The sequence below is a fragment of the Lolium rigidum genome, chromosome 3 (assembly GCF_022539505.1).
Source record: "Lolium rigidum isolate FL_2022 chromosome 3, APGP_CSIRO_Lrig_0.1, whole genome shotgun sequence".
Classification (NCBI taxonomy): Eukaryota; Viridiplantae; Streptophyta; class Magnoliopsida; order Poales; family Poaceae; genus Lolium; species Lolium rigidum.
Genome location: NC_061510.1, coordinates 34,622,584 through 34,637,269, shown reverse-complemented (window position 1 = coordinate 34,637,269; position 14,686 = coordinate 34,622,584). Strand labels below are relative to the sequence as shown.

At 43.7% G+C, this 14,686-nt stretch overlaps 1 protein-coding gene across 1 annotated transcript; it reads right to left on the bottom strand.

Annotated features, from left to right (window-relative positions):
* Window positions 1-11,691: 11,691 nt before the first annotated feature.
* On the bottom strand, window positions 11,692-13,410 carry LOC124701414 (60S ribosomal protein L21-2-like). Its single transcript, XM_047233461.1, has 2 exons — window positions 13,135-13,410; window positions 11,692-12,088 (listed from the first exon to the last, which is right to left on the bottom strand). Exons 1-2 carry the CDS (start codon window positions 13,369-13,371, stop codon window positions 11,831-11,833), a joined length of 495 nt encoding a protein of 164 aa, XP_047089417.1. The 5' UTR covers window positions 13,372-13,410; the 3' UTR covers window positions 11,692-11,830.
* Window positions 13,411-14,686: the final 1,276 nt, after the last annotated feature.

The window sequence follows — 14,686 nt, the reverse complement described above, 5'->3', positions numbered from 1 at the left end:
GACTCACAAGAAAATCAAGCAGGTTCCTTCACAGTACATCCTTGATCGGTGGAGAAAAAATGTGAAAAGAAAGCACAATTTTATCCGGTGCACATATGGAGGCATGGAAGACACTCCTGAAGCAAGAGAAAAGAAGAAAAAGGCCGAACAAAGGGATAAAAAGAAAGCTGCACAAAGGGAGAAGAAGAAATCTGACCAAGAAGTATTTATGCCAATATCTTGTTTCATTGAAAAGCTCTACATATTTTAAGTTTACTAATTTAGTATTTATTTCAGGCCCGCTCCACAAAATTGAAAAATAAAAGATCCAACGCAAAAAGAAAATCTTCGGAGAATGACATTCTACAACAACAAAATATGGAGCATGAGGTATATAATTTAGTTTTGCTACTCAAGGATGCATTTGTTTATTTTCAGTACATACTTGAGCATCCATGTCATTTTATGGCTTTATTTGGAGCAGGAATCTTTTGAATTTGGCATTAGTTCTGGCAACATAAATCCGAGCATCACAACTCTAGTACCATATGGCAGTAGTAGTGACCACATAAATCCAACCATGACAACTACTATCCCATCTGGAGCAACTCAGGTATCTTTATTTCCATTTCTTTATTTCTAATAAGTACTTCTACATCCAATTCACCATATGAATTTGCTTCGTGCAGGAACCGTTTGAATTTGGCGTTAACAACATAAATCCAATCATGGCAGCTACATTACCATTCGGAGGTTTATCGACTATTTCTACTCCTCCTATTCTCGGAAAATATACGAGCATGTTGTTTCAAGTTCAGCAAAGCTCCGCTGCTCTGTCCAGATCTCCGCGCTTACATTTTGATGGAACTGGAGGGCCCAGCGATGCGATGGATCCTAGTTAGAACGATTTTTGTAATTTAAAGATGTTGGGCGTAGTCCCTTTTTATGCACTTGACAACTTAATGTAATAGCTATGAGTGTTCAGCCCAGTAGAGTTCATAGGCAATACTGCCCAGTAGAGGTTCATCTCCTTTTGCATTTTATTCTACTGGTTCTTGTTCCCCAGAAACGTAATATGGTTTGATTTAATTTTGTAGTACGGAATTCAGCTTTCAGCAATCTTAGCTTGCTTTCAGCAATCTTAGCTTGCACGTTCCAGTCTCCTATTGTACTATTTTGGAATCATGTGTGAGAAGCCAATGCTACTTCAGAATAGTTGTACTGGCCTTAACATCTTAATTTCTCCAGTTATAATCTTCTTAACTTGGTTGATCATTTTCTCCAATCGTATAATTCCCTTATATTCTATCTGCTTTGATAACTTCCATCCACCAACGAAACACAGGAAGTACACAGTTATAGTTTCTGATTTCTCAAGTATCACTAAGAATACCCTGAGAAAAATGTACTTCAGAAATAGATGACATCAAACAAAGCCTTTTCAGCCGTCGGTAATAGTGAGAAGAATTAGACAAGTATTCAAACTCCCAACAGATCTACAATGTATCACATTTGCCAATCAAGATAACAGAATGCAAATTTGCCAATCAAACAAGTATCTTATTCATGATCACAGCATACATCATGTCACTTTAGTTTAGCAGAACAAAGCTACCAGCTGCAGCATTTGCAATTTCTCATACATTTGATAGTTCAAATTCACACAAATGAGACCAAAAGCTGATGCTTCTGACAAGTGATCTCACGAGATGCTGCCTCTTGTAATCTACACAGCGAGACCACCATTAGCCGGAGAGGAGGAGGTCACACTGCTGCTTCTGAAGATGGCGAACTCAGCTGTTTGCCACTGACGACCAATAGCGTTGAGTCGCCGAGGAAGAGGAGGTCGCCCCCAAGCTGCCGAAGAGGGCGAGCTCGCCCCGCCGCTTCTGAACATGGAGGGGGTCGTCGCCGCGCTGCTTGTGAAGAGGCGAGCTCGCCACGCCGACAATGACGACCGAGAGTTCGCCGATTCGCTTCCGATGAGGTGGAGGTCGATGCGCCGCCATCAGATGAAGGGCATGTCGCCGGGGCCACTTCCTAAGAGGGGTAGCTCGCCGTTCTCCCTCCGAAGAGGTCGCGCAGCTTCCGTCGCCAGCGTCGCGGCGCCGCCACCGACGAGTTGGAGATGGGGATCGAGGAGCAGGGCGGTTGTACGGATGGTTCTATCTCGTGGGAGAGATCATTTTTCATTTTTCTAGGACGTGTCTAGGGAGCAATCGGAGGCCCGTTTGCTCTAACTAGCCTTCACGTCAAAAATGGAAAGTACCTAGCGCACCTATCTGAAAAAGGAAAGAGCCTAATACAACCTGGAATCACCGGAAAAGCCCACACATGCAATTAATTTTCATGCATGAATATTTCAAAAAGTCATAACGTTTAGATTGTTTGTCGGGACCATGTTCCGTTTTCACCGTTGGTCTTCTCGCGTCGATATCTTCAAAAGTAAATCCAATTTGTGCATGTTTCAACAAAAAGAAAATTTGAAAACAACTTTAGTGTTGTGGCAAAACAACTTTGTATACTGAGTTGCTTACACCATATTTTTTGAATATTTTGTACCCAATTCAGTTTGATATTACTCACTTAGCAACTTCATAGTACTAAGAATCACAACTTTGCACTACTAGTTTCTACCATAGTTTCTAATATAGTTGGTAAGTTATTTTCTGACGTAAAATCCCCACTCAGGTGAAAATAGATCTGATGTAGCTTCCATGGAGTAGAAGAAAGCATATTATTTAGAACAAACAGGAGGAAAATTTTCATGTACAAGTTCAAATAGAAACTCCGGGTACACAGTTCTAGTAGATAGTGCGAACAAAACTCTATGCAACTAGATCTTTGCTGAAACCACATTTGGTAACAAAGCTGGGCACTAGGAAAAGAACACACTTCTTTACATCCAGGAAGCATCTTAGTAGATTACATAGGTACAACTTAGTAACATACCTGTGGCAACATAAAAAATGGAAGTGTATACTTTCTTGAAAAAATCATGGATGGCAGAGGAGTACAAGTGCAAGAACTTTAACTCCCAGGTGCAATATCATGACATAGTAGAACAAAACTTGAGCATTTTGTATCCATATATCAATGTGCACAAAATAGGAAAAATTAAGCAGGTGTGACACAAAATTGAGGCTACCCCGAAATCAAACATGCTACTAATAGTTATTGCACATATCTTTTGTGCGACAAAATATTAATATTGTACTGACATAAAAGATGAAGTTCAAGAACATGTTTTCAAGAAGAAGGTAGCTTCAACTACTGTAATTTCTGAATACAAAGCATGTGTCTTATCTGACTTTGTACATGTGTTGTAGCATCGATGTAGGAATAAAATTTTGCTTCATTGATCATGCTACCATCAACGCGAACTGCTGGTCTGGAAGAATGCAACCATATCAGTACAGTAGTGAGTTTTTTGTGGGTTGTTGTACTGAAAAATGCATAAAAGATACTTATCATTTATTTGTAGCTTGCATGATCAAGGGTTGTTAAAAAAACTGAATAACCTAACTTAATTTACTTTCGAAAACCAACTTAGGCATAATTATCGAAACAATTCAGTTACTTTCCCAAACCAAAACAACTTAATTGCTTTCAGAAGCCAACCTAGGCATAATTATTGAAACAATTCAATTACTTTCACAAGTCAAATTAGATATAATTATCAAAACACAGCTAGAGATGTCGCTCTTAACCACCACAACAAGGAACATGGCACCATCAGAATTTGGAAGAGAAAGCAAAGCAAATATGTGTGGTGGTACAATCCTTGGCGAGCTCACCCGGAACGTGCCAACGGGGAACGTCATTGCAGGCCACCTCTGTACTAAGGGCACATGAGACAAGCAACAGAGGCCGCCTCTTCCAAGCGAAGACTTTGAGACAGTGTTCCGGGAGTTTGACAACAACTCCAGGGATAACTTACTTGAAAAAATCAGCATGCAACTTATTTAATCTAGTAGACAACTTAATCACAATATTAGACATTACCCGTAGGACAACTTAGCAACTTCATGACTAGTTGATACAACTTATGACCAATGTTTGCACTACTTGAACATTACCTAATAAGCAATTTTATGCAACTTAAACACCACCCAGAAAGCAAATTAGCATCAATGTTTAGCCAATTTAAACATTCTATAAAGCAACTTAACAAGTAGCAGTCAATAATTTATTTAAAATGGGTAAGCAACGTACGTTGGTCAGGAGCCACGACTGGCTTGAACTAGCCCTCAAGCTAGACGCCTGGGGCACCGCGACCAGCTCAAGCTAGGCACCATGCTCACCACCACCGAATGAAGCTAGGCGCCATGTCCTCCACCACCTCCTTGCTTGAGATGGTACCGGCTGCACCACCCGGGAGACACCACTTCTACAGGATGTCGAGCTCAATATGGTAGAAGCAGATGCTCCACTAGGAACCAATCTCCTCCAGGTCCAACTGTCATGCTTGAGCAACCATTGTCAACCAAACCATGGTGAAGCGGCAACAACATAGTCTTAGGATGATGAATCCAAACCAAATTCAACGCATTACCACCGCTATCAACAAAAGTAGAAAATTAATAGTAACCAAATCAGCAACTTAAAGAAAACAAGTAGACATCTTGATATTAAATTTGGGCATCATTAGAAGGATATACTATCAGGTTTTAGTGCATTCATTTTCACACAAATGATCAACAACCTAGCAATTTTCAGCGGGCAACTTAGCAACAACCTATACTCAACTTAACATTAAAGTTTGGAAAAAAAAAGATAGAGGAGTTGCTAGGTTACAAGTCAAGTATTTTCACGACACACCCTGCAACAACTCAATGATATAGGATCGATGGGAGACTTGGATAGACTCAAAAGAACACCATCCAAGATCTTAAAAAGTAGACGCGCACGGCTCATGCAGGAACTTACTAGATAGTATATGTAACTTAGTGGATGGAAGTTATAACTTAGATAATTATGGAAAACACCAGGGGGTGTCTGCAGCTGCAACTTAGTTAGATTCGTGGACCCTTTAAACAACAAAAATCCATGCATTTGCAACTAAATGGGGCGAGCTAGCGCTCAAGCTAGACATCGGGGGCACCGCGACCAGCTCAAGCTAGACACCGTGCTCGCCACCACCAACTCGAGCTAGGCGCCATGTCCTCCTCCACCGCCTTGCTTGAGATGGTACCGGCTACACCGCTCGGGATCCACTGCTTCTAGGTACAAGATTCCGAGCTCGGTCTGGTAGAAGCAGATGCTCCACCACGAACCATCTCCCCCAGGTCCAGCTGTCGTGCTTGAGCCACCATTGTGAACCAAACCATGGTGAAGCGGTGATGATAGTCTTAGGATGATGGAATCCGAACAAAATTCAACACATTACCACCCTATCAACAAAAAGTAGAAAATTAACAATAACCAAATCAGCAACTTAACGACAACCAATAGAAACTTCTAGGAGACATCTCGACACTAAAGTTGGGCATCATTAGAACGATATACTATCATGTTTGAGTGTATTCATTTTTCACAGAAAAGAACTGTGATCCCTTACCAGATAGCAACTTAACAATTTTCAGCGGGTAACTTAGCAACAACGTGAACACAACTTGACATTAAAGTTAGGAAAAAATACAGGTATTGCTAGGTTATAGGTCAGGTATTTTCACGACACACTGCATGGTTGCATCAACTCAATGATACGGGTCGACTTAAAGGAACACCACCCAAGATCTTAAAAGTAGACGCACACGACTCTTGCAGTAACTTAGTAGATAGATACCTGCAACTTAGTGGACATGAAGTTATAACTTAGATCATTATGGAAAACACCAGGGGTGTCTACAACTACAATTTAGTTAGATTCCCAGACACTTTAAACCCCAGTCCCATGAACAAATTTGGGAAAGACAACACCCAACTATATAAGAGTTGTTGCAAAATGCGTGCCACAACTCAATGATACAAGACGTTGTGACTTTTGTGGGATGGAAAGACCACCACCCAAAGATCATAAACATAGATACACGCAACACCCCCTGCAGCACCTCAATGATACCAGACGTGATGACTTAGATAGACCAGGAAGAACAACACCCAATATCTAAAAAAGTAGATGCACCTGACACTCCTGCAGCTACTTAGTGGACTGGAAGCCACAACTTAGGTAGTCATGGAAATCATAAGTGGATGTGTACAGTTCCAACTTAATTAGTAAGATTTCTAGACCCTTTACATCCACTCCTAGAAATTTAATTCAGAAAAAAATAGAGAAAAAAGCAGCTGAATGTTTAGTTATTTTTCCTACATCCTTTAGAACCCACTCGTAGGAATAAGAATATTCGCTAGTGATACACTAGTTCTAAGTGAACAGAGGAATTTAGCATTGCAGCAAAGTTGGCAAACACGCCAATATGTTACGAACTAGTTAATCAATGTCGAGTGTCCAATTATTCTGCTTACACTATTGATCTCTCTGTCCATCAAGCCAACTAGTCAATTAAATTTTATTCAGCTATGTGTTAGCCAACCAAAAGACCCAGGTCACTGTTGCACTCAAGCAATACAAAAATCAACCACACTGTCCCGGTTCTACTACTACAGCCAGTAAGGAATGAGCGAGATATCTCACCATGATGCGGAGGATCTCCACGCCTTCAGGAAGTAACAGCATCATACGGCTGGTCACTGGTCAGGTTGAACGGCCCCGTGAACCTCCATCCGAGCGGCATGGCTGCCCCCTGCCCTGCCCCGCGAGCGCCTCGATGGCCTCGGCGGCGCGCTCGAACGCCCGGATGTTCACCGCCCGCTCGTCTTCGATGCTGCCGAAATCCTTCATGTTGTAGGAATTCGGGCGCGACGGCGGTGGCACGAGGAGGCCGAGGATCCCTCACCCAGCCTCAGCGAACATGGAGGAGCTCTAGAACAAGAAGACCAGCGTGAATCTGGCGACTCACACGGTGGTGAGCAGGCTCTTGTTGGCCGCGAGGAAGGCGACCGCGGTCCTCAGCTAGCTGTGGAGGTGGAGCCTCCACCTCTCGCCCGATCTCTCCACCATCGCGCAACGGCCCGCAGGGACGGAATCGAGATCTCCATGGGGCGAGGAAGTAGGCGACGAGCTGGGATGTCGCGGAGGTCGGGAGGTGATGGGGGAAGGCGATGAAGGAAGGGACCGGGGCGAGGGGGATTCCAGTGCCTCATACGCGCACATCTATAGCCGCCGGCGCGTCTCGTTCTCCCGTGCGCGTCTGGCTCGTCGCCGGCGAGATCAAATCCCTAGCTAGAGAGAAGGTGGGGAATGGGGGAAACGGCAGACGGGCACGGGACGAGCGGACCTCCGCTCTCACACGGCACATACCAGGTGGGACCTCAGGTGGAAACTGTCGGGACGACGAGAGCTGCGGGACGCGTCAATCGTGTTGATCCGGAGCGATCGGGCGGCCACAAATCGAAGGCTAGGGACGACAAACGAGCACCCGTGCACTTATTAGCACTTGGGTTTTTCTATTTTTCCTTTCATGGTTCTGATCAAGTAATCCACGCGGGCTCCACGTCCGTCACACGTCAGCGCGTAAGAAGTCCGTAGGTTGTTTAGTCCGTAGGTGTAGCATTGTTGCCGGACGACCAGATTCAATTGACACCGGAGTCTATCTCCTTTATCGGTAGGCTTTCTTATCTACTCTGTACTCCTTATTGTGGTTTTTTTGTTGTACACGGAATTGCACACGGAGATCACATTACGAACGTATATACTCCCTCCGTCCTAGAATAAGGCCACTTTATTTTTTAGGCAAACTTTAATTAATAATTGGATCAACAAAAGTTACATGTCATTTAAAACTATATCATCGGATACACATTTTAATTAACTTTAAAATGTTACATATAACTTACATTTAATTGACTAAATCGTTGGTCAAAGTTTGACACGAAAAACGTTGTATTTACGAACGGATAGAGTATATGTTATTTCGAGAAAACATCCATGAATTGTGGCCACAAGGTCTCAGATACAACAAGACTTTACGACTCACCCCCACGTCGCTCCGCTCTAGAGCGACGGGTGGCGGTCAAACCCTAGCCCCCCACCCCACAGTCAGTCCCCTCATCGCCGCTACTTGAGGAGGCCACTGGAAGTCGTGTGGTCACTAATGAAGGTGACGACAAGGTTCTTGTCGCTCCGCTCTCTCGTAGAGGACCTTGGATTTCAAGGCGGCTACCTCTGGTGGTGTGGGGGCGAGCAGCGTGCGTGATGCATGTCCCTTTAATCCCATGTGAGGACAACGATGAGGCAGACGGCTTTTGCAGTGGTGTGGGGGCCACATCGTTGGTTCCATGGTCCATAACTGAAGTATGATGACTCCCGCTCTTCTAGCGTACGCACCCTGCCGGTGTTCATCTCCGGTGGTCTAAGGTCGTTAGATATGTAGCCGGGTTGGGTGATGGAGGTGGGGTTGGAACTGGGAGATATCCATGGGTAGCAGTGTCAACCGCGATGGTGGAGACGCCTGTTGGTGCCGCTCTCTCCCTCCCTCTCTGGTTACGGGTGGCAGTAGTGCTCCGGGCGTCATCACCTTCCTGAATATATCTTCTTGGGTGAGTTGACGGTGTGGGTTTGTGTTGTTTCATGTAGAAGGTGTCTATGTTTTTGTGGTGGGGCCAAGCATTTGGGACAGACCATCGGCAATTATCTTGGTTGAGGAAGTGCCCCCCCCCCCCCCTGTTTGGAGCAGTGTGGTGAGATGGAAGGGCATGGTGTCTCTTCCTTGTAGGCGTTGTTCCGATGCCCAGCAATGTCGCCATTGGTCTTCTACGAAGCATTCTTCTGATCCATGGCCCATGCTGCAATTTCATCTCTTCGTGACTTGACCCTTGGATGGTGGCCTTCTCAAGGTGAGCTCGATGCAACGAATGGTTGGACTTTATTCTGGCCCGTTTTTAGAGCTTGGTTCCTCGGTCCTTCTCTTCTCAAAATGAGCTTCTCCAATGACGGTGGTACATGATGAGCACAGATTGCACACCGTTGGGGAACCCTAAGAGGAAGGTATGATAAAACACAGTAAGTTTTTTTCCCATATTCGAATTTGCTTTAGGGGAAACTCCTTAACCCTTAAGGAAAACGTAGATACACCTATTATAGAACCCTCTGGACTTCCTTACACAGCCCGGGTCATCCAGGACACTTCCGGAACCTTCCATAATATTTCAAACCCTTCCAATCTTTTTAAAACCTTCTAGAAGCTCCGGACAAAACACCGAACTTTTTCCGAACCCCGGAAAATGACTTCCTATATATGAATGTTATTCTCCGGACCATTCCAGAACTCCTCGTGATGCTGTGGATCCCATCCGAGACTCCGAACAATATTTGGTCTCCATTCCATATTCCATATCTACTTAAAACAACATTGAACCTTAAATGTGTCACCCTACGGTTCATGAACTATGCAGACATGATCGAGACACTTCTCTAATCAATAAGCAATAGCGGGACCTGGAGATCCATAATGGCTCCCACATATTCAACGATGACTTCGTGATCGAAAGAACCATTAACATACGATACCGATTCCCTTTGTCGCCGATACTTTACTTATCCGAGGTTCGATCATCGGTATCTCTATACCTAGTTCAACCTCGTTAACGATAAGTACTCTTTACTCTTACCGTGATATGACATCCCTTGTGAGCCAGTAACATGCTTGCAAGCTATGACATTCCACCGAGAGGGCCCAGAGTATATCTATCCGTTATTTGGATGGACAAATCTCACTATTGATCCACGTGCTTCAACCTATACTTTCCGAACACTTAATGCCACCTTTATAACTACCCATTTACGAAGTAGTGTTTGTTGTCATCAAAGCAACCATCCGGTGTAGGTGATTAACATGATCTCATGGTCGAAGGATTATGTTACTATATATCTCAAAGCTTGAAACAAAACAAACTTAATGACTTGATCATATGCTGCGCTTACTATGGGTGTATGTCCATCACATCATTCACTTTTTTACTATATGATCTTGTTATTAATAACATCCAATGTTCATGATCATGAAACTATGATCATCTATTAATCAACAAGCTCGTTTAACAAAAGGCTTATTAGAAACTCTTTTATGTTTACCAAACACACGAGTATTAATGTTTCCGGTTAATATAATTATAGCATGGGATGCAAACATTTATCATAAACACAAAGATATAATAATAAACATTTTATTATTGCCTCTTAGGCATATCTCCAACATGCTCTTCGCCTTTCGTGCGCCCGCCACACCTCTTCACCAGCGCCAAACTTGGTCTTGAAAAGGTGCTCAAGATTTGCGCAGGTCGGCGATGAGCCCGCAGTGCGGGTTGGAAGGGAGCATGCCGACCAGCGGCCATGATGGGAGGCCCAGCAAGCGTCGAAGATAGACACAACCACGAGCACCTCCACCACATTTTACACGTCCGGGAGCATGGCACTGTAAAGACACCACTCACTACCACAACCAACAGGACGCCGGTGCGCAGAAAGACCGACAACGGCCAAGGCAAAACGGAAAACTCACAATACAAAAGGTGTGTGAAACGGCGAGGTGAAGCTACTCGTCAAAAGAATTTTGAAACAGCGAACCGTATGCGATAAATTTGATAAAATTCGGTCAAAAACGCTTCAAATAAGAACACGAAATTGGAGATTTATAGCAAACAGATCTCAAAACCGATAGTCGGAATGGAATCGTCTCATCGAAGCACATATTTTTCATGTATAACTTATTTTGATTTAAAATATAGTTGTGTTGATTAGAAGTGAGAAGAGGTGAGAAAGATTAAAGAGGGTGAGGAAAAGACCATGTTCAAGGTTGCATCTAGGGAGTTCTGGATCGCTGCATGTGAGCCAATACATTGAGGAGTTCAGCCATCCATCCAAGCCTGAATATTTCGTAACTAGTTGCATCCGCACCCCATTGTCAAATGTCGCACTTTCGAACATAAAATGTGAAATAAAATCGTGGACATATGTTAAAGTTGTATCATGTGCACATGTAAATTTTTTGTTCAAAATATGAACATATGCAACCTGTAGAAAAAAAATGAAATGCCAAAGTGAATATTGTTCCATTCCATAACTATTCACATATTATTTGCCTTTTTCGTGCAGGCTAGAAATTTTTGAATGAAATTTTACAGTTTATCCGTGATTTTATTTTACGTTTTTTAAAAATTTAAAGTGTGAAATTCGGTTATGAGGTGCGGGTGCAACCCCATCCAATCGGCTTGTTTGCTGCTCCCAGGGCTCTACAGTAGGAACCACGAGTGATGATGATCTTTTACAAGAACAGATCAAAGAATTTGATCCCATCGTGGGGCTGATTATCATGATGCTATGAAATGGGTGCTTTAAGCAGAACTCTTTTTGTTAGCAAAAAGTCAAGTTCGTTCTGTTGTTAATAGGGAAGTTTTAGCTCGAACAACTTCACATTTTTTGTTCAGTCGTTTGCAAACTTCCTCTGCCTTTTATTTGTTTATTTGTTAGTAATCTATTTTTCATGCTTTCATGTAATTTGAATGTAAAGTACCCTTCAACAAACAGAAGCAACAAGTGGCTGACTCTATTTTGCCGTCCATCTGCAACTGCAAGGGCACTAACAGAGGTACAGCAGCATTGCTTTCCAAGAAGCAAAGACAACAGCAAATGTGGCAATACGAAGAGAATGAAAATTGACCACAGCAATTCTTTAATGTCAACCACAGAGAAGTTCAGACTCCAGAGAGCAAAATGAGAACTACTCGGTACCAAAACATTCGGAACAAGCATAGATTACTAATCGGCTTAAGCAGTTGAAGAACAAGCACCCTAGTAACCACCCTTGAGATCGTTGACCACGTCGTACGGGATGGGGGTGACGGTCTCGATGGTAGTGCCCTCAACCATGAACCCTGGCTTGGGACCTGCAGGCTGCCTCTTGGTGCTGATGACCTCGCCACGGGCCTTGGCCTCTGCCTTGAGCTTGTCGTTGTTGATTTTCCTCAAGCGGAACTCCTCCTGGCACCTGGATGGCTGCACATGCTCCACACGGACATGGATCCTCTTCTTGATGATGCGGTTACCAACCTGGTGACAGGGAACACATGTTATGGTTTGTGTCAAGTGACTCAATCAGGTGTACACCAAAAACAAACATGTGTGATTACTGATGTCTCATCGAGTGTAATCAAATGTATGCAGAGGTGAAACAGCATGTATGAATGGATCAGGAAATAAATGAGCACACTAATTAAGAAGGACATCACAGTCAAGTAGTTGGACAGACAGGAAAATGCAGCTATAATCTGGCACTGTTGGGTCTGGGATCAAGTGATGCAATTTGCCTACCTGTGGTCAAGCAAATCTATGGCTAATAAGGGAAAATAATAATACAACTCATGTACTAAATGAATATTAGAGCCAACATTCATTGATAATAACCATGCTCACAAAGAATCATTCAACAGAGTTACAGAAGTTGGCAATGAAACAGCTAATGTATCATATGCCAAATGTAAACATAACAGCAATGTATATTTATATCACATTAGGCTTTCCCAACTGCTACTGACAGAATGCAGAGGGGAAAGGCCAGAATGACGAATTTTTAATGTATGCCCATCACACGTGAAACGTGCGCCACAAAACCTCTCCCGTGGAATACCACGCCTTCCCATAGCTGAAGGGGGAAGCGCTCGGCCTAGGGCAAGTAAATCTGAAAGTTCCAATTTGATAGATAGACAGTACAATTTTGGGACAATAATTCTCAAGCAAATATGCTATGCAAGCTAACTTGACAACAAGAAATGATTACTATTGAATGTGATGTAGATATGGGCAATGAGGAGCTCATCGCAGGCACACATAGTAGGCTAGCAGAACAAATCAAAGCGCAGCAAAACTAAGTCTAGTATACCCGACAGTATTCACATAGCACAAATAAAGGGATTATACGGTCCAGCTAGCTAATCTGCACAGCTCAATCAGATCCATCTTTGGTTCGACCGGAATGGATTGAGATGCAACAACTGGGATGAAAGTAGCAATATCGCAATAGCAGCACAGATCTAGCAAGCCTGACATTTATTTACAGAGGAAGAACATAAGGCAGGGGGCGGCGACTGGGGTTATACCTGCTTGTTGATCTCGACGCCGATGGCGCGCTTGGTGACGTTCCAGACGCGTCCGGTGCGGCCGTGGTAGAACTTGTGCGGCATGCCCTTGTGGACGGCGCCGTTCACCTTGACATCGACGTGCTCGCCGACCTTGTAGGTGCGCAGGTAGGTGGTGAGCGGGATGTACCCCTTCTTGCGGAAGCCCCGCGCGAAGAGGTCGCGCGTCCGCGACCGAAGCCCGTGCCCCGCCGGCATCTTCCCCTGCCTTCTTCTCTGCCTGCGGCTGCGCTGGTGCTGGCGGCTGGCGGCGGCGGGAGTGTGTGCGGCGCTAGGGTTACGGAGGAAGGAGGTGCCGTCTATTTATAAATGGGGCTCGGGCCGTGGAGACGGGTGTGATTTTGGGCTAGGCTTTTGCGCTTCTTGGGTGGGCTTAAATGGGCTAGCAAGATGATTAAACGCTGAACCTTGGGTTGGGCTGTGAGCCCACGACTTAAATTGGTTTATTTGTTTGGCAAGCCTACTTAGCATAGAAGTCGGTCATCTAACCATACTGGAATTAAAGTGGCTTCATCAGCACCGTCAGTGAACCACCTTCTTTTTACAGATGATAGCTTGTTGTTCTTTAAAGAAAATGTTGAGGGTGCAAATGAAACCTCGGAGTCTTTGGATTTATATTGTGAAGCCTTGGGTCAAAGGATAAATTTGGACAAGTTATCTATATTCTTTAGCAAGGGATACCCAAATTTAATCCGGCAAGAAGTGAAAGGAATACTGAATGTTTCCTAATGAAAGCCTTAGCGAGAAGTATTTGGGAATGCCTATTGATGTAGGTAAATCAAAAAATAGAGTCTTCAAATATTTGAAAGATCGAGTGTGGAGTAAAGTGCAAGGATGGATGGATATGGTACTTTCAGCGGGAGGAAAGGAAGTACGCATTAAAGTTGTGGCACGAGCTATCCCTATTTTATTCAATGGCGTGTTTTAAGCTTCCCCGTGGTTATGCCAACATATTGATGTCATAATCAGAAAATTTTGGTGGGGAAGCAAGGCAGGAGAGCGTAAAACTGTGCGGGTCTCGTGGGAGGAAATGACAAAGCCAAAATACATGGATGGTTTGGGATTTGAGATACTGAATAATTTAACCTTGCACTTTTAGGCCCTGTTTGTTTGGGCTGCAGCTTTTGAAAAGCAGCTGTAGCTGTTGAGCTGTGGAAAAGCAGCTGTAGGAAGCAGCTGTGAGAAGCAGAGATTTGATGTTTGGTAGGAGTGCTGTGGATGGCTGTTGTTGCTGGTAAGAAGGATGGAATGTCTGAAATGCCCCTGAATGTTGGTGAACTTCTATAAATGCTGATTTGAGACGAATTACCTAATTCTGAATGTGTTTAACATAATTGCCATGGTTCAGGATTGAAATTATGTTGATTTAATTATGTTAGAAGACTTGTTCATATTAAATATACAAGACTTGTCCATATGAACCCAAAAGAGCAACAAGTTTGTAAACATCTAGATATATATTACAAGACTTGTCCATATGGACCCAAAAGAGCTACAAGTGTTCTCCACGCCT

Coding starts and splice junctions, on each gene's coding strand:
- LOC124701414 (XM_047233461.1), bottom strand. CDS start 13,371: ATGCCGGCGGGGCACGGGCTTCGGTCGCGGACGCGCGACCTCTTCGCG. Junction 12,089..13,134: donor GCGTCGAGATCAACAAGCAG/GTATAACCCCAG, acceptor CCCTGTCACCAG/GTTGGTAACCGCATCATCAA.